At 35.9% G+C, this 23,519-nt stretch overlaps 1 protein-coding gene across 20 annotated transcripts in view; it reads left to right on the top strand.

The window, feature by feature from the left end:
* The window catches only part of ROBO2 (roundabout guidance receptor 2), a 663,047-nt gene extending 642,166 nt beyond the window's left edge, over window positions 1–20,881 (top strand). For 3 of the 20 annotated variants that reach the window (XM_086411434.1, XM_086411418.1, XM_086411596.1), the window contains 5 exons: window positions 3,466–3,648; window positions 6,207–6,380; window positions 12,800–13,072; window positions 15,074–15,274; window positions 17,029–20,881. In XM_086411434.1, the coding sequence (XP_086267560.1) occupies window positions 3,466–3,648; window positions 6,207–6,380; window positions 12,800–13,072; window positions 15,074–15,274; window positions 17,029–17,030 (833 nt within the window). In that variant the 3' untranslated portion in view covers window positions 17,031–20,881. The remainder of the gene's footprint in view (window positions 1–3,465; window positions 3,649–6,206; window positions 6,381–12,799; window positions 13,073–15,073; window positions 15,275–17,028) is intronic. The other 17 variants (XM_086411444.1, XM_086411426.1, XM_086411494.1 and 14 more) reach the window with 11 other exon arrangements.
* The last annotated feature ends 2,638 nt before the right edge of the window (window positions 20,882–23,519 follow it).

Genomic DNA, 23,519 nt, shown 5'->3' with positions numbered 1-23,519 from the left:
ATCATCAACAAGAGTTGACTGACCTTATCCTCCTTATTTAATAAATTTTCTTGGAGTTACTGTATGTTCTGGCTGTAACTAACATAAGGCCAAGGCTAGGAAATTACACATGGAATAAAATCACATATGAATTTATACCGAATAATAAAACTATTGAAGACATTTAATGCAGTATGCAAATGTTTATTGAATTTTTACTGTGCAATGTCTCTGTACATGAGGTATTAAAATGCATAACAAGTAGTTCCTGATCTCCAGAGTTCCATTGTCTGGAAGAGAAAACATATGCAACAAATTCTAGTTTATAGCGTGTGTTCAGTTGCTCAGTCATGTCCGACTCTTTGCCACCCCATTTCCTCTGTCCAAGGAATTTTCCAGTCAAGAATACTGGAGTGGGTTGCCATTTCTTACTCCAGGGGAATCTTCCTGACCCAGGGATCGAACCTGATTCTCTTGCATCTCCTTCTTTGGCAGGCAAATTATTTGCCACTGTACTACCTGGGAAGCCCAATTTGTAGAGATGTAATCAAAAGTGGGGTCCAGTTTGCCACTCAGAAAGCCAGTAAAAAGACAGGTTGGTGGAAAGGAAGGTTTGCTTTGTTTTACATACTGGCATGGCAGGGTTGGGGGAGAGGAAGGTGGGCACCTGTCCAAAGGCCAACTCCCCACCGCTGATAATCAGTGGGCAAGACCTTTTATAGGCTGTCAGAGGGCGCAACATGCAGAAACAGCATGTGTTTCAGTCAGCTCTGACAATCATCTTGAAATTGGTCATTAGTGGTCTGACCAGCATCATCTTGATTGTTTTAAGAAGTTACTTTTCAGTTCCAGGGTCAGTTGGGTCCCATTTCTTGAGGCCAGTTCTTAGAATTGTGGCAGCTTATGTCCTCACTACAGCCTGGTCATCAGGTAGTGAACTTCTTCACTTTGTGGGGGTTATAGATTCTGGGGGTTCAGAATCTATAAGACAGCTCACAGGATATGACTCAGGATGTTATCTATAGCCCTTGAAAGGAACTAAATGTCCTTGAATATGCTTAATGACTAAACTATTACTATTTGATCTCCTTTGTCTGTTTTCCTTTGTTTTTGCATTTTCTCATTTCTCTGATTAAACTTATCCTATGGCTAAAGTTTTTCCACAGACAAAAGGCAGGCAGAGGACATGGGGGACAAGGACCAAACAGTCTGCTCCATTTCAGAGATAATGATATGCTATTGTATGCACACTGTTTAAAGAACGCAGGAGGTAAAGAGATTGAGTCTCTTAGGACAGGGTTGAAGATGAAGTAGAATTAGGGGGGTAAAAGAGATGATTTGGACTTCAAAGTTTGGCGGTGGGCACTAGAGTTAGTAGCAATCTAGAGATGTGTTAAAGGAATGAGAGAAAGCAGGAGAGGTAACAAGGCACAGGCTTTTAGAGGGATAGGACTGGAAAGGTAGGCTGTGCTGGGTATTGACGGATCTCAAACACCTCAGTTGGTGTTTATATGTATTGACAAACTAAGTAAGGCTTTGAGTGGACAAACAGAATTATGTGATCAATGTTTCAGAAAAGAATGATTCATACAACAATGGGGAAGGTAGAAGGGACCAGAAGGAAATCAGGAATGAAACTGGAGATATAGAAAAGGAGATGGTTGTTTGGAGAGTGAGTTTCAGTTAGTTGGCACAGATTTATTTGCAGATATTCAGCAGACATTTAGAAATACTGAAAATAGGACATAGGAAGGACCAGGACTGAGTTTTCCTATGTTTTGAAAATATCCTCAGTTCTAGGGTTTCATGTTCTTTTGTGATCACTGGTTGAATCACTTTGGTTTTTTCTTACCTACTCTAGCATTATATTGCAAAGTTGATTGCATCATTTCTCCTTTCAATTTAGGCTGTTGGTCCTTGACTTGTGATGATTAACTCAGAAACAGTTCTCTCAGAGGAGGCTCTATTGCTGGTGTTATCTTGGCTTCCTTGCAGTGGCCTGTGTCTAGGGAATTTGTTTGGAAAGGAAAGAGTGCATCTCAGTGCTTTTGGCAAATAGAATCAAAACTCTATCTTTCCCTGCTACACTTAACACCCTTTTAACTTCTCTGATCCTTCTAACCCCTCTGGTTTCTGCTTTCTGTGTCTTGAAAGTGCATGAACCCATGTTATTGCATCCTGGCACCTCAGCTAAAGGTACAAAACTTTATCACGGCAACATTATACTGTTGTCTCTTAACTGTTAGAGAAAAAGGGGGAAAAATCTATGGCACTTAAATGCCATAGTCTTAGTCTCTTTTATGTGAATATGTATTTGGTTTATTTAGAAATATTAACTAAGTTAATATTAGTTAATATTAACTAATTTAGTAAATAACTAATTTAGTTAATTAGTTAATGCTATGAACTAATATTAACTTAGTTAATATTTCTAAATAAATTAAATACATATTCACATAAAAGAGACTAAGACTATGGCACTTAAGTCTCTTTTTAAAAATTTGGGATAAGCAACACTTGGTATCTTTATTGTATCATATATTAATTGTACATCAACTGAAATATTGTAATATTAATTTTATTAAGCAATTGAGTACGGTCTCAGTGTGCTTTGGTCTATAAAAAAGGATACAAGTGTAAATGACTTGCTAAAATTAAGTATCATTTCTTAGTAGCCTGTGTTTTGCAACTCTTTACACATAAAGATATGATTCTTTCCCTCTGTTGCCATTTTGCACTTTGTAGAAAAATCCATATTAATGTCAGTGGTTTTCTTTATAATGTTTAATTTTCTAAAATGGAGATTAGTATTAAAGAGAAAACTAGAGCTCTTTAAATAATTGCAAAACAAAGAAATCATACTGAGCTTTGAAAATAATAACAACTTTACAAAAAAATATTTTGTTATATTCTATTTGTTCTGATATTATTTATGCACGTTTATTATTAGTTTTTATTATTCCCTGAGTAATCAAATTTTTATTTGAAAATCTGAAAATAATTCTAGCCCTTCTGCAGTAAGCAAGTGTACATTTCACTAAAATTATCACTAGTCTACATTAAATTCAAAATATATTCACGCTATTTGTTCAACTGAGTTCTTGATAAGTTGACGTTAAATATGCTATACTTTATTTCAATAAAAGTGTTATTCTTTGAATTCTAGACCTTAGAATATACATAGTAATTCTCTTTTAGAAAATAATTGTGTAGCAATTTGAAAAACATCAGAAGGGAGTCATAGGAAACATCTTATTCAGGGGTTGCAAACAGACGCAGGTTTTAAGTGAGCTTAATTCTTCTCTTCTGGAAATGTTTAAAATGTGGATGATGTTTGCGCATGGCTGAAGAAATCTGGATGAAACCAGGTTTACCTCCAGGAAGAGCGAGGAGTGGAGGAATCCTACTTGTTCATTAGTAGAGTGTGTACAAGCCGATGAGCTGTTCAATACCTACGACTCACTAGACAACTACATTTGTTTTTAGGTTCAATGGTAAATGGATGGGGCTCTGCATCTGATGAGGATCGTAAGTTTTCTAGTCATAGATCTAGCGTAGGTAGCTCCTCAGATGGTTCCATCTTTGCCAGCGGCAGTTTTGCACAAGCACTGGTGGCAGCAGCAGATAAAGCTGGTTTTAGGCTGGATGGAACCAGCCTTACAAGAACAGGTTGGTAGACTCTGAGTCAACACTCTTTGCATGAGAGAATCTTTTCCTTGAACAATGAGCTATTGACCTCCTGTTCTTTCTTCTCAGTGTGTCTGACTGCAGGGCTTTCTTTAATCTGCATGGACACAGTCTGAATGCTCAGTTATTACCAGAACTCTCTTCTGATACTCCCCTTGCAGAGCCAAGAATAAGCTCCTACTCACCACCTTCCAGGGCTTCCTGGATAGCTCAGTTGGTAAAGAATCTGCCTGCAATGCAGGAGACCCTCATGCGATTCCTGGATTGGGAAGATTCCCCTGGAGAAGGGATAGGCTACCCACTCCAGTATTCTTGGGCTTCCCTTGTGGCTCAGCTGGTAAAGAATCTTCCTGCAATGTGGAAAACCTGGATTTGATCCCTGGGTTGGGAAGATCCCCTGGAGAGGGGAAAGGCTACCCACTCCAATATTCCGGCCTGGAGAATTCCATGGACTGTATAGTCCGTGGGGTCACAAAGAGTAGGACACAACTTTCACTTTCACTTTTAACTTTCACAGCCTTCCATCCTTTATTCCCCTTTCCCTTCTAAGCTCTACTGATTAACTGGAATCTGCTTCCTTCTTCTATTATAGCCAAGCTGCAACTAAGATTGCCATTAAATTTTCAATAACTCACACTTTGCAAAATTCTCACACAATCAATAATGTACCCAGTGATTAACATTATTCAGCTTTTATCTCCATTACTTTCCTTTGCCCCGTTTCTTTCTGCAAATGCATTTTCTGGGAAGGCTTTCTCAGCATGGGGGGAATGGGTCTGAGGCTGTCAGTCTAACAGTTCAAATGGCTGATGGTCTTAGTAGTTGTTTGGCTGTTAAGATTTTAATCCAATAATTTATTATTTGTTTTAAAGGATGCTAATGAAAAATAGACCCACTGCATTTGCCAGTTGAATAAAATGATGATTACTTGTGTATTTTTCTGTAGCACAATTTAATTTGGGTTTCTGAAAATAATAAATAATAATAATATAAAAGACCAATTATGTAATTTTACAGGATCTTTATTATTAACTCGAAAATAAATATGTGATTCACTATATTAATAGATCAGTAATTTTGTAATCATTTGTTTTACTGAACAAAATAGCTTTGGCATGATCCTGTTATTAATACATGACTATGTGTACGTCTTAAATGCACATAGCAGAAAACTCTGGTATAAGAATTAAACTGAGCTGCCTTACAAAACAAACTAATGAAATGCTACATGCATTTTAATAGTATTCAAATAGTAAGGTAAAGATAAATGACTTTGACCCTTCACTAAACTCTCAGGTTATAAAAATGAGTCTTGGGAACTTTCTTTGAATTATACCACCATATAACATTACACCATCTCTTTTGAGTATGCACTAGATATCTACAAAGTAAGGAAGATTCCCCAGGCATTGCAGAGGTTTATTTTTCAGATAGCATCTGAACTAAAATATGTTGTACTGTAACAGTTATTTGAGTTTTCTTGCTTTATAAGGCCTAAGTTAGAAACTTTATGTTGCCTGAGTGCTTTTTGTGGCATAGCTATAAGCAGAGCAGTAGAAAGTGAGAGGAAACTAATAAATTAGAAGGCATAAGTACATTTCTTGCATGTATGCTAATAGCTAATAAAACATTAAGCAGTATCATGTCACATTGACTTAAAACGTAACTACATACAATAATTTTTAATGAAATGAAAACATGCACAAGAAAATAAATATATGTACATAAACCTTCTCAGGCCATAATAAACACATTATTAAAACCCTAAGATGTTGAAAATTTATTAGTTAACCTTTTGCCACAATGTATTTCTCGACATATTACACTAAGCTACAAGAAAAGGACATAGCACATTTCATTTTTCAATAAGAATTTGGAGTCTGCTCAGATAGAGTACTATTCATCAGAAAACACCTATTGCACTTTGGTGATTTTACAAGGTGATTTTAAACTGCTATTTATCCTACACTATACACTAATGTTATTGAGTTTCTGCTAAAAGAAGTAGAATTCATTGTGTATGTGTATGGGTGGTAAGGTCAATTTAATATATGTGTCTGAGCAGACCTTTCATGTAAAATTTAAAATGTAATTACTACAGGAAATGTCTCTGTGCTCAAAGAAAGTTCGTAAGATTCCAAGGGTGAAATTTGATTAAACAAGACAGTACATAATTCACTTCAGATAAAGCTTTCTTAATTTTAAGGAATAAAAGCTGCACAAATTTGCATATATCTATGAAAATATCACTAAGATTGCCAAGGTTAAATAAAAATACAATCAAGGAATATTGATTGGTGGTGGACTTGTTTCATATTCATTTGTTTGCATTTTTCAGTGGGTAGTATATTGGTTATAAAAACTGGACCAAAAAAATGCAAGAGGGCATATTTTTTTCTATGGAGATGGACCAGTATTTTGTATCTTCAAATGACATCTCCAGACAGCTTTAGAAGTTAGTCTTAGAGCAGAAATACAAGACAGAATCAGTGCCTTATAATAACATTCTCTATATCTCGTTCCCTTTGTTTACTTTCTAGGTAAAGCCTTTACCTCCTCTCAAAGACCTCGACCAACCAGCCCATTTTCTACGGACAGTAACACCAGTGCAGCCCTGAGTCAAAGTCAGAGGCCTCGGCCCACTAAAAAACACAAGGGCGGGCGAGTGGACCCGCAACCAGCATTGCCTCACCGAAGGGAAGGAATGACAGATGGTAGGTTTGTTTTCTTCTCTCTGGTCTCCTAACTGAAGAGACATGTTCTGTGAAGTCATTAACTTAGCTTCAAGACACGATGGTAGATCAGGTATCACCTTGTTATGTGACCAGGCTGAACACCTGGCAGTGTGGTCTTGTTTCAATAAAACACCCCCTTTTCTTGAACAATCTGGATTTATTCCTAATTATCCAACCCCAAGAAATATATGCCATCCTGCTTGACAATGTTGATTTTTCTGCTGGTCTGGCATTTTTCCGTTAGTGCTTTCTAACGACCATTCCTTTTTAAGATTAAGGAAGAAAACATAAGTAGCATGTGCAGTCGCCTTGTTGTCAAATCGTTTTTGAAGCTGAATTAAGATATCTTAGATGGAATCACGTTTGAAAAAGACTGTGATTTCCAGTTTATGAATTTTTAAATTTCATGAATTTCGGGGCTAATAGACCATCTGGTTGATGGGTCAGTAAACTTTTTCTGAGAAGTCCAGATAGTAAATAGATTTGGCTTTAGCCAAGCCAAACAATCTCTATCAAGACTACTTAACACTACCATTGTAGTGTCTATGCAGCTATAGAAAAACGTAAATGAATGGATATAACTGATTTCCAATAAAACTTCGTTGACAAAACAGACAATGGCTTATTTTGGCCCATAGCTTGCTGATTTATTTCAATTTTTTCACTTATATACAGCCTCCAGTCTTTGCATACTGCTAGTTTCAGGAACCAAAATATTATTGGAAGACATCCTTTTTCAATAATGAATAGTTCATCAACTCTGTTTTCAACTTAATTATCATATGTTTAAATAAAGGGGAAAAAAGTATTTACACTGAAGTTTTATCCTAAGGAATATGTAAGATAATATATGTAAAGAGCCCAGTATAATGTCAGACCAAAAGGTAAATTTCTTCCCCCTTCTCTACACTGTCTCCGCTAAGCACACAAACTTTTTCCTGAGATAGCACTACCAAACATCGAAAGAATGAACCTAGCCAGGCTGCACGTTAGAACCATCTGGGGAACTCTTAAAATACACCCTGGAGATTCTGATTTAATTGTTCTGGGGTGAAAACCAGCCATAAGTATTTTTAAAGCTCCACTGGAGAACCTAATATGCAGTTAGCTTTGAGAAGCTGTAACTGAGTTCTTGGCACTCATCTCAGTCTCTTAGACTTAGCGTTATAGGACAGGATGAGGCTTCCTTGGAAAGGAAGATTTGCTCTTTATTGGTTTGAGGGTAGGTCTTTAGCTGGCAGTCTCCATTGTGCTTTCTCTTGTCATTTTATAATGCTAAGAAGACTTTAAAAGCCCAAAATAACTTGTCTAAAAGTCTTCAGGTTTACTTATCTTTCCTGCTTCCTTTGTTTTCATTGGAAAGTGTTTCTGTGGAATACAAGGGTAAGGGTACAATCAAGATTTTGATTCTAGATAAGTGGATATCCTGTGGTGAGCAAAAATGTGTACCACCTCCTTTCTGCCCCCAGTGATCTGAAGATTAGTTGAGCACTTGAAGCAGTCTATAGTGTTGATCTTATTCCTTCTAAGTACAAAGGACTACTCACTGATATTCTATTACAAATCTCAGCATTAATAATTTTGTATGATTTTCCTGCTATGACTGTCATGAAGAGAGAGAGGGAAATATCCAGGCACTATATGGATTTTTTTGTGGCTTTTCCAAAATGTTAGAAGATCATATCCAGAATATGTGGAAGATGTAAAATATAAATCAATAAAATAGCTCTTTTCTTTCTCCCTAAAACATTTTCCTTGCAAGCTTTCTTCAGAATGTCTAGTTAAAGTAAGCTACCTCCTAGTTTAAAGCATGATCGATATATTGCTTATATTTCCAAAAAACAAATAGATTCCTAAACTTTCAAATTTACCAGCATTCCAAAAAAGATTTTGAATTATGTGTCATTAGTAGATACATTCTGAAAGTACTGATATTGCAAAGCATATTTTGGCTCACAAGTGTTTGATCCAAAGACATTTTAGGTATGATAAAGAAGATTTATTTTGGATCGCACTCTACAGGTCATCTTTAAGAATACTATTATTTTACCACAGATGTTTATGCTGTAATTTTTATATGGTATGAGTCCATGCATCAGTAATAAGTTCATATGATTTGTATGTAACATCAAACTGTTCTTTTGGGGAAGTTTAGTAGCACTTAATGTACAGATCTTTTACAGTAAAATCTTTGCATTATAGATTTTACAACAGTGTTTATGAATATATTAATCAGGGTAACTATTGATGGCTGCTGTACCAAACAGCTTCTATCCCCTCAGTGGCTTAGCATGATAAGAGCTTATTTCTCACAGACACAGTGATTTATAAAGGTCAGGTGGCTCTCCTCGAAGTTGTAAAGATGTTTGCTTAAATATTGATACCCCGTTATTTCCAAGATGGGACCTTCCTGGTTTCTGAGTGAGGGAAGACAGAGCATAAGTGATTATCTGGAATGTTCTATGGCTAGTCAGTGACTCAGATGGTGAAGAATCTGCCTGCAATGTGGGAGACCCAGGTTCAAATGCTAGGTTGGGAAGATCCCCTGGAGAAGGAACTAGCAACCCACTCCAGTATTCTTGCTTGGAGAATCCCATGGACAGAGGAACCTGGTGGACCATGGAGTCTCAAAGAGCTGGGCACAAGTGAGCAACTAGATGAGATGATGGCTTGTCCCACAGGCGGTACATTCACTCCTTCTTGGACAGGAACTCTGTCACATGGCATCAAACTAACCACTGGAGCAGGAATATTATTATTGAGGCAGTATCAGTCTCTGCTTCCAAGACTATGCAAAAACCCACACACATATTAAGAAATGTTCTTCCCCCTTGGATAAAGGCTCACCTAAGTAGGCATTGTTCAGTGCAAATCATCTATTCCATTTGCATAAACCAAAGAATATCCTTTAAAGTGAATACATTGACCAATGCTGAACAAAGGAGGCAAGGTCTCTGTCAGCCTTTTTTCCCTAAATTGTCACCTTCCAGCCTGTCCTCCCCTCATCCTAATGTCTCTTCAGAGAAAGGGCTCTTTCCCAGCTCTGCCATGGAATAACTTTGACCATTGAGCAAATGAGTCATTATTCTATTCATTAATCTATTCATTCATAAATCTGTTCATTCAAATATTTATTAAGCTCCTACCAAATGACAGGCACAGTGGGAACTATACAGACAAAATCCCTGGCCTCCTGTAGCTTACATTCTAGTGAGGGAAGATAGGTAAAGACCAACATATATATAAAAGTGAAAAATAAGGATATACAAGATGGTGGTGTCATGGAGAAAACAAAACATAGGAAGGAAGTTGAGAACTATAGACATGGGGGAGATATTTTTAATGTAGAGAGCTCAGGGGAGGCCTTACCAAGAAGATGACATTTGAGAAAAGATTGGAAGATTACAAGAGAAAGAGCAATGCTTATATCTGAGGAAAAGTCATTCCAGGAAATGAGAACAGTGAGTGGAATCCTGAAGTATTTAATTAAAAGGAAGAGGAACAGTGTGACTGAAGCAGTGTGTGTGCTCAGTCACTCGGTCATGTCTGTGACCCCATGGACTGTAGCTGAAGCAGAGAGAGCAACAAAATGAGTGTGAAGTCAGACAAGTAAGTGAGGACCATCTTTCTGAAGACCCTATAAGCCTCTGTAAGGACATTGGCTCTTTACTTTGAGAAAACAGTAATGGTGTGTGCATGCGCATGTGTGTGTGTGTGTGTGTGTGTGAGAGAGAGAGAGAGAGAGTGTGCATAAGGCAGGGGAGTTACAGATTTTCTTTATGTTTTTATTTAAAAACAAACCATTCTGGATACTATATTGAGATAGCCTGAATGTGAATCTGTGTGGAATCACACAGAAACTATATAGGTAATGTAGGGAATAGGTGGTTGACATCCATGCCAAGCTAGAATCGGTGGAAGCAATGAGAAAGGTTGAATTCTAAACTCGGAGGCAGAGCCCACAGGTTAATGAAATTAGTAAAGGTATACAGCAGGGAATCCAAAGATTACTCCAGTCTTATGACCAGCTTGTAGTAATTGAGATGAGGAACATTAGGGAGGAAACATTTTGCACAGGAAATTCTAGAGCTCAGTTTCCAGGTGTGACATTTGAGATGCTTACTAAACATCAAAGCCAAACTCTCCAATATGGATTTACTTTAAGATGAATCTGGAGTTCATGGAAAGAGAGACCCAGGCTGGAGATATTTGATTTCTTTATGCCGATTTTTCTTACCTAAAAAAGAGTATAATAATGACACACATATCACTGGATTGTTGTGCCTGACAATTGCAAATTCTCAGTAGGCCAGTAAGAGTCTCTTTGGTGAATTGATTTAGTTGAAATGAATCAACAGAGAAATGAATAATAAATTTAATTTAAGTAAACATATTTGATTACATTCTTTCATTTTTTCCACAGCCATTCTTAATCTCATCTTTTTTCCAATTTGTTTATTTCAATGTGCTTTCAGTGTTCTTTCATCTTAGACTATACAAACTCCAAGGATATTACTTAATTATGTAGCCATATAATTTCAGGTTAAATTAAATAGTAATCAGAATTTTAGCTAGCATAAGCAGATGCCATTTTGGCCATTTTAAAAATTAAGCTGCTCTGATGGAGGATAAAAATCAATGACAAAGATATGTTATTTTAGAAGCAAATGTAATAATTTCCCCCCAACTGGCCGTCTTAAGTCCAATAACTCACGTAAAATAATTAATTTGCATTTATAATAATACAAACTGAAGGAAATCAGTATTGAGTATAGAGGAAGCACCAAACTCATTGGTGAATTATTCAACAAACAGATCTCTCAATATTGGATTAGCTTTTCATTTTGGAAGAAATGTTCCAATTGCAACTCTGTTCTCCCAGATAGAAACCAAGTTCCCTTCAATAATTAATAATTCATGATCTAACAAGATGATGTACATAAGAACTGGGAATGCTGCGCCAATGTAGGAACTCCCCAAATAAATCCTGAGGAGATTTTCATTGTCAGTTCAATGAGGGTCAATATTAGTTTGCTCATAAAGGAGAATATGAAGCTTCCTAAGAAAGTCTTTCAAAGGAGCAACTTAGCCTTCCTTAAAGAAACTATCTTGTGTACACAAGAAATTTATACTTTTTCCTTTGGAATTTCATGAACAATATCATTAGAAACAAGTGCACCATTGCTAAGATGGCATGGGAAATAATTATCTATGTTATATACATTATCCTCTATTAATGATACAAGTATATATATTGTCCATAATAATTGATCTTGAACAAATTGATAATTGAACAAATAATATAGCTGTTGATACTCTAAGGATGAACAAAGAAGTTTACAACAACATTCCAGAAAAATGAGGAGGAAATAATCCAAAGGAATGTTAGAATGTTTAGGAGATCTCAAAATCTTCAGCAAAGTAATATTAGTATAGGACTAGTATAATAGTATACATTATATAATAGAACTATAATACTTAAAGAAATATGAAAAAAAGCGACTATGATTTCACAATTGAAGACATTTAAACTATAAAAGTGTCATGGTCTAACAAGCTAATAAGAGAAAAATGAAAAATTAGCTAGGTATTTGAACTTTTTTCATATATGTAATGTAAAGCGCTTTTATGAAAAATGATTTATTCCACTACATCTCAGTTTTTCATGATGCATTGCCTTCTCTAGTACCATGAAGCATATTCTATCTAAAATCTGAACATTGGTTATTACTTATTAAAATTAATACATTGGAAGATTATAATATATTAGTTGTAACTCATTAGCTAACTCATGAAACGAACAGCTAGAATTGGTTGTCAGGCAGAATGTTAATTGCATTTAATAAATGTTAGCTTAACACTTTGACTGTTGCTGAATGTGCCACATACATGAATAAGAGGAGTCATATGCTTGTATGATACAGCATACAGTTCTTAATTTCCCGAGGGCAACATTTCCTAGGGAGATTGACAGGGCAGCTTTTATTCTTCCAGGGTCTTTTATTAACACAGCTGCTAGAATTTCTAGTTGTTTTGTGTCCTAGTATTCTACTTTAGGGAGGTGGCAGTGGGGAATGGATTAAAGATGGAGAAATCATAAACTGTCCTTTACACCTTGAACATCAGCCTTCATGTGCAATGGAAAACACTCACCATGTACAATAGTTGGAGAAAATCGGTTGATTTTATTTCAAAGGCACTGTGGTCAAAAGATAGCAAAGAGATCAATAATATCCATTTCAGAAATAAATAACTGAACTTTCCTCTCCAAAATTTATTTTGTATGGGTGATACCTTTAGGAGGGCTACGTTTTTCTTTTTTCTTCATCTTGAATTAAAACCTGTATTTTTTTTTTATTACATTTTAGTTTATTCTAAACATTATTCAAAATTTTTAGATCTTCCACCACCACCAGATCCCCCTCCAGGTCAGGGTTTAAGGCAGCAGATAGGCTCGAGCCAGCATGCTGGTAACGTGGAAAATTCAACAGAGAGAAAAGGAAGCTCTCTGGAGAGACAGCAAGCAGCCAACTTAGAAGACACAAAGAACTCTTTGGATTGTCCAGCTAAAACATCCCTAGAGTGGCAGCGACAAACCCAGGAATGGATAAACTCCACTGAACGCCCAGAAGACATACGGAAAGCCCTCCACAAACAAGGTGTCGGACCAGGTGTGTTCTGCACAGTCCCAAGAAAGTGTGGACTTTGACCTTTTTTTATCTACCAGGTATTTTGGAAATGCCAGTTGTTTAAGGGCATCTGAAATGAATTTGCCTTGAATCACTAATTGAAGTTGGAATTCACAGCAAAGCTCACCTGCGCATCCCTTAAGGCTGAGTCCAGTAGGGGTCCTTCCTCAAGTTAACCTCTGCATAGGGTCTTTGAGCCCAAGACACATCCCGGCTTCATCGGTAATGCTCAGGAAACCATTTGATTTTTTTTTTTTTGCCATTTTTGTTAGTATTGAGTACTTTTAAGACCACTAAACTTCATCTTTAGTATCAGTTGAATCTCTGCTTCAACCAATTCGTCCATTTTGACTGAAGTAACTAGTCATTTTTAGAGAACTCACTTCAGTCAAATTAGTAAATTAATGGAAATAATAAAGTTGCAAGTAAACAATCACAGAATTCTCATATTAGAAAAGGTTAAACTGGCACCTGCACTTTTCCAACTGATTAAATTGAGTTGATTATTAGCACTTCAATGGGAAATGTTTTTGCTTAAAAATCAAGCTTGCTGGAAATGTCACAAAATAAGTTTCATCATTTGCAGTTGGATTTTTTTTTTTGGTGGAGGTACATTTAACCAGTTATAGAAATCATTTCTGCAACATCTCTTCTTATTTCAGAATTCATTGAGTATTAAACCTTACATACACACACACACATGAAAGTTTCCTTACACATTCTTTTATTTATTTGGACTCAGTCTTTTCTGGATATGTCCTCTACTCATGCATTTTCAATAATTATATTTTGTCACAACTTGGTGCTTAAAGTTTTAGCTTGAAATATAGTTAGGAAAAAGCCAAAAGATGATAATATTAATATCTAGATTTAATGGAACATTTAGGAAGCTTACATCATTAAGACTGCAAAAGAAAAATCGTGTGATCCTTGTCATTAAAGCTATCTAAGAAGAGAAATGCTAAATCCAGTTAGCATGTTTTTGATAACTCATACTTAGAAAGAGAGAAGAAACACAGGGGTGGAGAGGAAGAGAGATGGGGGAAAAATGAAAGAAGAAAGAGGAAAAAGAGAGAGAGAAACAGTAGCATTTCAAAGTATTAAGTATTTAGGAAAGGCAATGGCACCCCACTCCAGTACTCTTGCCTGGAAAATCCCATGGACGGAGGAGCCTGGTAGGCTGCAGTCCACAGGGTCGCTAAGAGTCAGACACGACTGAACGACTTCCCTTTCACTTTTCACTTTCATGCATTGGAGAAGGAAATGGCAACCCACTCCAGTGTTCTTGCCTGGAGAATCCCAGGGACGGGGGAGCCTGGTGGGCTGCCGTCTATGGTGTCACACAGAGTCAGACACGACTGAAGTGATTTAGCAACAATAGCAAATGCACATCATGAATTATTTTTAGAGAGATGGTACATAAAAAGGATAGAAACGTTAATTATTAAAATGAATGAGTTTCTCTTTTTCTTTTAAGGAAATAAAACAGCTTTTCAAATAGTGTATTTCTGTTCAATGAAGCAATAGAAATTTAAGAAGCTTAGTTTATTAACTAACATATAGATCTTTATCTAAATTGAGAAAATGTTGCCATAATTTAAGACAAAAACCATGTTCCTTCCATCTTAATGAAAAAATTAAATTTCAGCCCCATTGAACCCAGAAATTATTTTCAGAAAAGATTTTGTCAAACATTACAGTCATTATATGCAAATCTCTTTTATAATGAATATAAATTTTGCAAATAATACATGACGATATATACGTATCCCAAGATCTCTTTTAATTTAATCCTGCCTCAGTTCCTGTTGTAGGAAATATTGCCTGCACATAGAAATTCCTTTAATATCTGGGTCTTGTTAAATTCTTCTTGATTTTACTAAAGAGTGAAATGATAAAAAAGCCTAGCTTGAGCTTAAAGCTAAATTTGTTTTGCCTCTGTGTAACTGTTCACCTAAGCCCATTGCGTTCCCTTTTTTTCAGAGGAGACATTGGTGCCCTACAGCAAGCCCAATTTCCCATCTCCAGGGGGTCACAGCTCGTCAGGAACGGCTTCTTCTAAGGGATCCACTGGACCTAGGAAAGCCGATGCTTTGAGGGGAAGCCACCAACGCAATGCCAGCGACCTTCTTGACATAGGATATATGGGCTCAAGTAGTCAAGGACAGTTTACAGGTGAATTATGTAAGTGCCTTAGGGCATTTAAAAGGCTGTGGTGATTCAGAAAGAAAACTGGGCCAATAGCGTAAGAGAGAAAAATGTTTTCCTTGACCCTCTTAGAATATCTGACTGGGTCTGAAAACCAAACTGATGAGAGGGACTAACAGGGGAAAAAAAAAAAGCATACAAATTTTATTGAATTTTTACATGAACATGGGAGCCTTCACAAGAGAATGAAGACTCAAAGAAGGGACCAGAGCAGTCAACTTTTTGCTCCGTTAGACAAAGAAACAGTAAATGTGTGAGAATTTAAAAAGAGGTTTGGGCTGGGGGTAGTAAAGGGTGAAGAAGTTACTAAGGGTTAGTTTAACAAGGTTTTAACAAGAGTATCTTCCCTCCTCTTGGTACAGGGCAGGTATCTGTCACATAGATTTTATCATCATCCTTCAGGGAAGGGTGAGGTGGGAGAGGTCAGAGTGCTCTTTATGCTTCTGCTAATTTTTTCAAACTCCCTCACTCTAAGGTATTTAGTATGCTAAGTTACCATATTTTGAAGTATGTCCTGAATCTTATCAATAACACTGCCACAGTAAACAAACTTCAAAATTGTAGAAAGCTCGCTTTACAATGAGAAAAAATTGAATTATGATTTTGAGCAGGTTTGGTTATAATAAAGACCATTGCTGTTTCTATCAGTCAAATAAACATTTCTTCTGTCTCAACCTTGGATTTTTCTATACAGAAATTATAGAAGTTAGGCAATTAATGTTAATACTTACATGTTAATTAAATATAGTTTTTTTTTGTAGTTTTCTTTGCCTGTTTAACTGAGCACAATAGGGAAATATTGGCTTGTTGGTAGTTTTAAAGAACCTTCTTGGGAATTCCTCATCCCCTAGTCGCTCTTCATGTTTTTATTTCGTACATTTAGGAAGTCAGCCTTGAAAAGTTCATCATTGATTTTAGTTCATTTGTAGTACTTTGATTTCAGTAACATATAAATTTCTCTTTTAAAGAACTGGCATCGGTAGTTAATATAATTAAACTACTTTTTAAGTATAAAATACTAGAGAAAGAGAGGATGTCACAGTTTGTCACACACAGTAAAAAGCATTGAATTCTTTGTGTTCATTGCATCATGAAAGTTACCAATTTCACTAACCAGTGTCAGTATTATATTTTCAACTGCTTCCTTGAATTCAGTTTATCTGAAGGAATAGCCCTGAATTCCAATCTTCTCAACCTTCTCTGGTTCTGTGCAAAAAGAAAGGAAACTGCCTTCCTGACTCTATACCCTTATCAAAAGCATTGCATTACTCTTATGCTCACATTACTCTGATGCTCAGACTGGGGAATGCCATAAGATAATGAAAGCTGAAAGTAGTTTCAAAACTAAATTTCTTTCATTTTAATTAATGGGAATTATTATTGTTACCTATTACTAATCTGATTATAATTAAGATGTGTTTATCATTTTAATTTGATTCAGGACTACTTGGATTTTACTGTAACTATTATATGGGAGTAATTATAGCCTCATACGAAATATAAAAATGATTTACTTGGATTTTAAGTCTCGAAATTTTACAACGTTCTTTGTCTTTCCCTTTCCATAAGCAAAAATTTGTAAATTCACAACCTAACAAAATCCAAGATGTCATCTTCATCTGTTATCTGTTTGTCTTGCTTTTTGTTATGCTGATCAAGATGCAGAATACTTAATTTAAATGCAAACTTATTTCTGTTTTGTTTTTTTGTTTTTTTTAATCTCTTCACAGAGTAACTGAGAGGAGACATGCAAAGCTGCTCTGAAAGACCATCAGGTCTGAACTCATGGAAGTGATAACACTAAACAGTGCAATGAACAATTTCTTTATTTATGTACTATTAAAAGAACTGTAAATGCAATGTAAAGACACAGCCACACATATCCCACAGATATTCTACTTGTGTTCTTCTCTTAAGTACACCACCCACCTTAACTCTTTCTTGTCAGGAGTATATAAAAAAGAAAGAAAACAAAGCTCGCCCTCCAGGAAGAAAAGGATTTTCCTCTGTATATAATTTCTTTTGTGCATTGCTATGCAAGCTCACTCTTTTTAGCTCTGTTCATATTATTGTCTGTTCTTATTGGTCTGTTGTACTATATGTGAATTAATAGGCTGTGGTGCCATATATTAACTTTTAATTGTGTAACTTTTATGTTTAAATTTTGCACTGCAATTTTATTTGGTGATAAGCACAAATCTCTACTCCTCGTGACATGAAGAAAAAGACTGAATGTGAAGGGAGTTTCTGTACTGTAAGCTAGGTTGGATAATGCTGGTTGTAACCAATGACGTTAGGGGGGTTTCAGTTGGGGTGTAGAAATAGGAAGATGCAAAGTAACAGTGATGTTGGCTAAGTCTTCTTTGAACATCAGGGACTGAGTCAATAATAAAAAAAACAGAAAAGCAGTTACGTGGCTTTTACTATTGATAAGAACAGGGGTCAAAAGAAGGAAGCTGAAGTCCTAAAACTGAATAGGCATTAAAATATACAGGTAGCAATGATGTACTTAACTTGCTTTTTAAAAAAAGGAAATTAAAGTTATGTTTAGAAACAACTTTACCTGTCATTGTAATTGACCTGTCTCAGAATTACAACAAGCAAAATGAAATTAGTGTGTTTCACAAGAACTGTATTTATATTACAGTTTTTTAAAAAAGCATTGTCTGAATTACCATAACTAATCTCTCCAACTCATTAAGTCAGAATATAATATGAAGTTCCCCAAGGAAACAAAATGAACTCTAGAATATCTAGCAAATAGTTAAAGAGGCAGTTTATTATTAGGACATATTTGGGCTGCTTCCAAATACAAAAACTCTTATTGCAGTATCTTGTTTCATCTTTCTAATACATGTACAGTACATGCTAGAGGATAGAGCTGCATCACTTAAATTCATGACTTTTTAAAAATAATGCAGTCTATTTGCAACTTTGTGTTTCATTTGATTAAGAAGTGAAGTTTATGCCACCAAATGTATAGCCAAATTGTAAGTGCTTAAAAAGCAGTGTTCAGAGTATGTTCAGTTCACAGTAAGTAGATTTATTGGAATAAATCTTTTATGGTTCATTCTCAGAAATTGGCTACCAACTAAAAAATCTTTGACCCATTTTGAATGAGTAAATCGAAAAGAATAATTTTAAAGAAGAACAATGCATGTTTATACACTTTTTAAATAAAACCAAACCTCATAAGTGGACATTAATAACAGTGTCCTGCCTCATTTGTTTTTACGACTTTGAGAACCAGAAGTTCCTGAACATCAGTTATGTATCATCCAAATGAAGATGACTTTGAAATGTATATTAGCTACTGTACATGTATAGTCAATCAGTCAAGTAGAAGAGAAATTTCCTGAAATTCCCACTTGTGACATTTTTCCATGTGCTACCTACACAATTGTAAATTATATTTCTAGTTATGCTTTCTCATGTTTGTCCTATGATATGTTCAGTAGTTGGTACTTTGAAAAATATTCACTAGGATGGTTAAGATCAATTCTAAAATATGGGACCAGTTTGAACGACAGTTCATACTCCGTGCATTACTAGCTCAGTCACCAACTGTGTATCATACTGTTATAGCAAAGGGAGGAACCAGTTAAATGTTTCCATCTTTTTGTTCCCTAAGGCTGCACCAACGCAGGCAAGAGTAGAGGAACATACTGTTCTTTATGGGCCCCCTACATCTTCTTGGTCCCATGTAGTTCATTTCTACACTGAAGAGAAAAAGAATTCTGAGACACACTTATTATTCCCTTTGTCATCTTTCTACCATCAGTGCCTGAATTTTAATGCAGTTTGATTTCTCTGAGACAGAGAGACTGGGGATGATGAGACGTTTCTGTGAAGAATGAATACATACCTATATGCAACTGTAGGATGTGAAGAATTTAGTTTTTTATTTATGCAATCCCCTACTTCATCTCTTTCTATTTAAATGCAAATTTTTGTTCATTTTTCGGTTCCTTCTTTATGCTTCATGCTCCTCTATAACCCAAGTTAGCCTGAAACTTTAATTCATTACAGATACTACACAAAGACTTTTACCCCTGGTAACTGGCAGGTGTATGTGGCTAATAAAGATTTCAAAACAGAGTATGTTTATGTGGCTTCTGGAGTAATCCAGGGCATAGTATCATACCTTCAGTTCATAAAAATTAACTGTTTTGGTTAGAGTATGTCGCCTTATGATTCCTTGGAATGTTCTTTTACAATAGATCACATTCTCCGTTCAGTCTAGTTTTAGATTAATTGGCTAATATTGCACCCAAAATATTCTCCTCCTGTAGATATAAAGCAAGAAAAAATACTGTGGCTACCCATTTGAATTCAGGAAGACTACCAAAAATCAAAGCCTTTGTCACCTTGCTATACATAAAAAACTTCCAGTAAGTGTAAGTCAGAATGTCATGAGAGCTACCACGTTTTTTTTTTTCATTTGGAAGCCAGTTAAATGACTGGAAGTGCACAGAACTCACTCTTGTGCAGGTCTAAACAAAGGCCTGCCTAAGCTGTCAGAAGGAAGTCTAGGTAGGAGAATGTAATCTCATCTTGCCCTCACAGGCAACCCTGCTGTGTCATCATGCCCTACACGAGAATAGCTCCATTCTTAACACACATGGTCTGCATTGGGGGCAGCGGCTGAATTAGTATCCAATTCATGTATTCCTCAGTGTAGGCAAGCAGAGTGGTGCTTCCCATTCTCCAATTCTCCCCCAGGCTGAATTTAAAGTACGGGGATATGAAAACAACTGATTTCTTCATAGGATTTGAATCCAGTTCAATGGCAAATATAGGAAAATGAAGACCAGCATTTACAATAACCTGTAATCAAAGGGAAGTAAAAACATCGCAAGTTGATTTTCTCGGGGTAACAAAATATTAAATGGTGTTCTATGTCATAGCCTACTGCTCTATTTAAATATACTTTCAATGGGTTTTGAGTTGCAAGTTTGTATGAGTTTAATAGAACACCTCCAGATTTCTATTCAACAAAGTTATGTAATTGCCCGTTGACAACTTATAATACGAAGAAGCTCTAAACTATGGTTTATCTTCTCCACTGGAAAGTGATGGTGTGTCAGTATTAAAGATATGCAGAACCATAACATTCACTAATTTGTTCACCTGCTTCTGTATACTGTATTTATAGAATCACTTGACAAGAATCGGTGTAAAGCAACATGCCTTTCCACATTATCTTAGAGGTGAAGTTAACTTTTCTTTTGCTTCTCTTTGAATATGTACTTCAAAGGAAACACCATACTTTTTTAACGAAGTTCAATTTACTAATTTTTCTGATCTCATAGTTTTCAAAACCATTTATTGTGACTTTAAAGTGTTGCAAGATAAGGGATTTTGTGGCCGTGGGTAGACTTTTTATACTTTGTTTTATAGATGGATTTTTTTTTTAATTGTAGTTTGTTTAAGTCACAAAACAGCGTCCAAAATCTTAATGTGTTTCCTTTGATGTTGTTAGATCAGAAAAGAAATTGGCATAAAATTGGTTAATAGTATTGTCAAAGAATTGTGTATTGTGTACTCACTGGGAAAAAAAATAAAATACATTCACATTTCAAATTTGTAAAAAAGCCATTTATGTAAAACAGACTTGCTTGCTTTGATTTGTAGACAAATCAAAAACAGACCATTTTGTCACTTTTAGAATTCTACATTAATATTTTATGACCAAATGCATAATCTCATTTGGTTATGGATTGGGTGGTGATTAATAGAAATTGGTGTTGATGTATAGCAAGTGACTAAAAGTCACTGATGAAGAATGTTAAAAGCATTTGAAATTATAGATCCCACTCTACAAGCACTACTTAGTGATCTGATCTTCCCCACCCATGAGGTCCTTAAGATAGATACAATATAAAGTTTTTGGCTGCAAAAGTACTTAACAAATTATTTTTAATATTTAGTTATTTTACTAAATAATTACTTTTTAAATTAAGTGTGAGAATTGGAAGAAAATGGGCATTTCTTAATTGCTTTAGAATAATTCATGAAAAATTTCTTAAGATGATGGATGTCAAACAGTTATCTCAGGGATTGGGTAGAAAAGAAAAATTCTCTTCTATTGTACTTCATAAATACTTCATTCTTTTTCACTAAGTACAATTACAGGATCAGATGCTCTCTAAAAATAAAAAGAACTTGAATTCTTTAATAATCTTAGTAATAGGAAAATTAAAAATAGAAAACTTTAATTCATTTAAAAATATTAAAAATATCCATGGAAAGTGGACAATAGATTTCAGAGATCCATTTAATTTAGGTTAGCAGTAAGATAAATAGTATTAAAATAATTAATATTACATCAATAGCAATGTATATGTGGACTTCCCTGGTGGTTCAGACAGTAAAGCGCCTGTCTACAATGCAGGAGACCTGGGTTCGATCCCTGGGTCGGGAAGATCCCCTGGAGAAGAAAATGGCAACCCACTCCAGTACTATTGCCTGGAAAATCCGATGGACAGAGGACCCTGGTAGGCTACAGTCCACGGGATCACAAAGAGTCGGACACGACTAAGCGACTTCACTTTCTGTCACTTTTCACTTTCAATGTATATGTGGATAAAGACAAAATATATCAGTTACCAATATGAAAATGGTAGTGCTTTGCTCAGTTGCATCTGACTCTTTGTGACCTGTGGACTATATAGCCTGCCAGGCTTCTTCTGTCCATGGGATTCTCCAGACAAGAATATTGGAGTGGGTTGCCATGCCCTGTTCCAGGGGATCTTCCCTACCCAGGAATCAAACCCATGTCTCCAGGGTCTCCTGTATTTCAGGCAGGTTCTTTACCCACTGAGGCACCTACAAAACAATCATTGCTCTGTTGAATCTGAGTATGCCATGGAAGCTCCTACAAATGGCAGAAGTGAAAAGTTAGCAGAAAGATTTATTAAAGTATTACACTATTCTCTCAATTATTGTACATGAGCTAGAGAAAAGGTATATCAATGGTACATGATTAAACAAATAATATTTAATGCCCTCAACTTGTGAAAATGTATTTTATCTTTTGAAGAAGAAATCAGCAGAGTTCATGCTAAATTTCACTTCATAGCAGAGATGTGAAATAAAACTTCAGTAATAGAAAACTGTCACAAGAATTCAAAAGAAAAGGCAAGTACAAATACTTGCTAAGGGTGGGATCTGGCAGGGTCAAGGGCAAGGTGGGGGATGTGGGTGTGTGCTCTGTCCTGTCCAGCTCTCAGCTCTTTGCAACTCTAATTTCTGCAGCCTGCCGGGCTCCTCTGTCCATGGAATTTTCCAGGCAAGAATAGGGGAGTGGGTTGCCATTTCCTACTCTGGGTGATTTTCCCAACTCAGGGATCGAACCTGCATCTCTTGCATCTCCTGCATTGGCAAGTGGATTCTTTACTGCTGCAACACCTGGGGAGCCCAGAGTGGAAACTGGCGGGATTTCGAGGACTCTTCAACCTGAATGAATTTAGCCTTCACCCTCAGAAGGAGTTTTTTCCAGGCCCAGGGAAAGGAACCTGATACACAAAAGTGTTGCAAAGCTGTCAGGAATCCCAGTGACAGGTGAAGAACATTTGTATGACTGTGCATTTAATTTATAAAGAACTACAAAAGTGAATTCCTTTGCAGCTTCTAGTTAACACATTTTCTCCTTCCAGCTGTCAAGCTACAAGAAATATATATATATATATTATGTTCTTAATTAATAAAGGAAAAATACTTTTGTTTTATAATTCAAATAAATCACCTTTGGCTCAGGTCAGTGTCCAATTTGTAGGCTCTTGTAACAGCCCTTAGATCAGAGTACCCTTTGTCGCTAAAAAAAATGCCTTGGTGGATTCAGCTTCTAGATAGTAGACAACATTTTTTGGTCAGTTTTTTCTTATATGATATTTTTATAGACCACCGCTATGAATGATTTGTTTCTGATAAACCAGTTTGTTTTCTTTTTTTTTTTTTTTGGTGGGGGGAGTTATTTTTTGTTTGTGTGTTTTTGCCCTTGTTTTCTTACTCCTTCCTTTTGCAAGCAAGCATTGATATATTATGCTAAGAATTAAATATTCAGAGTAATTAAAACAGAAATAGCTTTTGCCTGCATAGATTAGTATCTCCTGTGAAGTCTGCCCCTAATCTCTAGAAAAGTATCTTTTTGATGAATGTTTTTGAACTAAAGGGAAAGAGGCACTAAGAATGGCTTTCCAAAAAATTCCTAAGCAATACA

Source organism: Bos grunniens, chromosome 1 (genome assembly GCF_055505025.1).
Source record: "Bos grunniens cultivar Pamir isolate PY7600 chromosome 1, Bosgru_T2T1.0, whole genome shotgun sequence".
In the NCBI taxonomy this organism is placed as follows: domain Eukaryota; kingdom Metazoa; phylum Chordata; class Mammalia; order Artiodactyla; family Bovidae; genus Bos; species Bos grunniens.
This window is presented reverse-complemented; position numbering and strand designations above follow the sequence as displayed.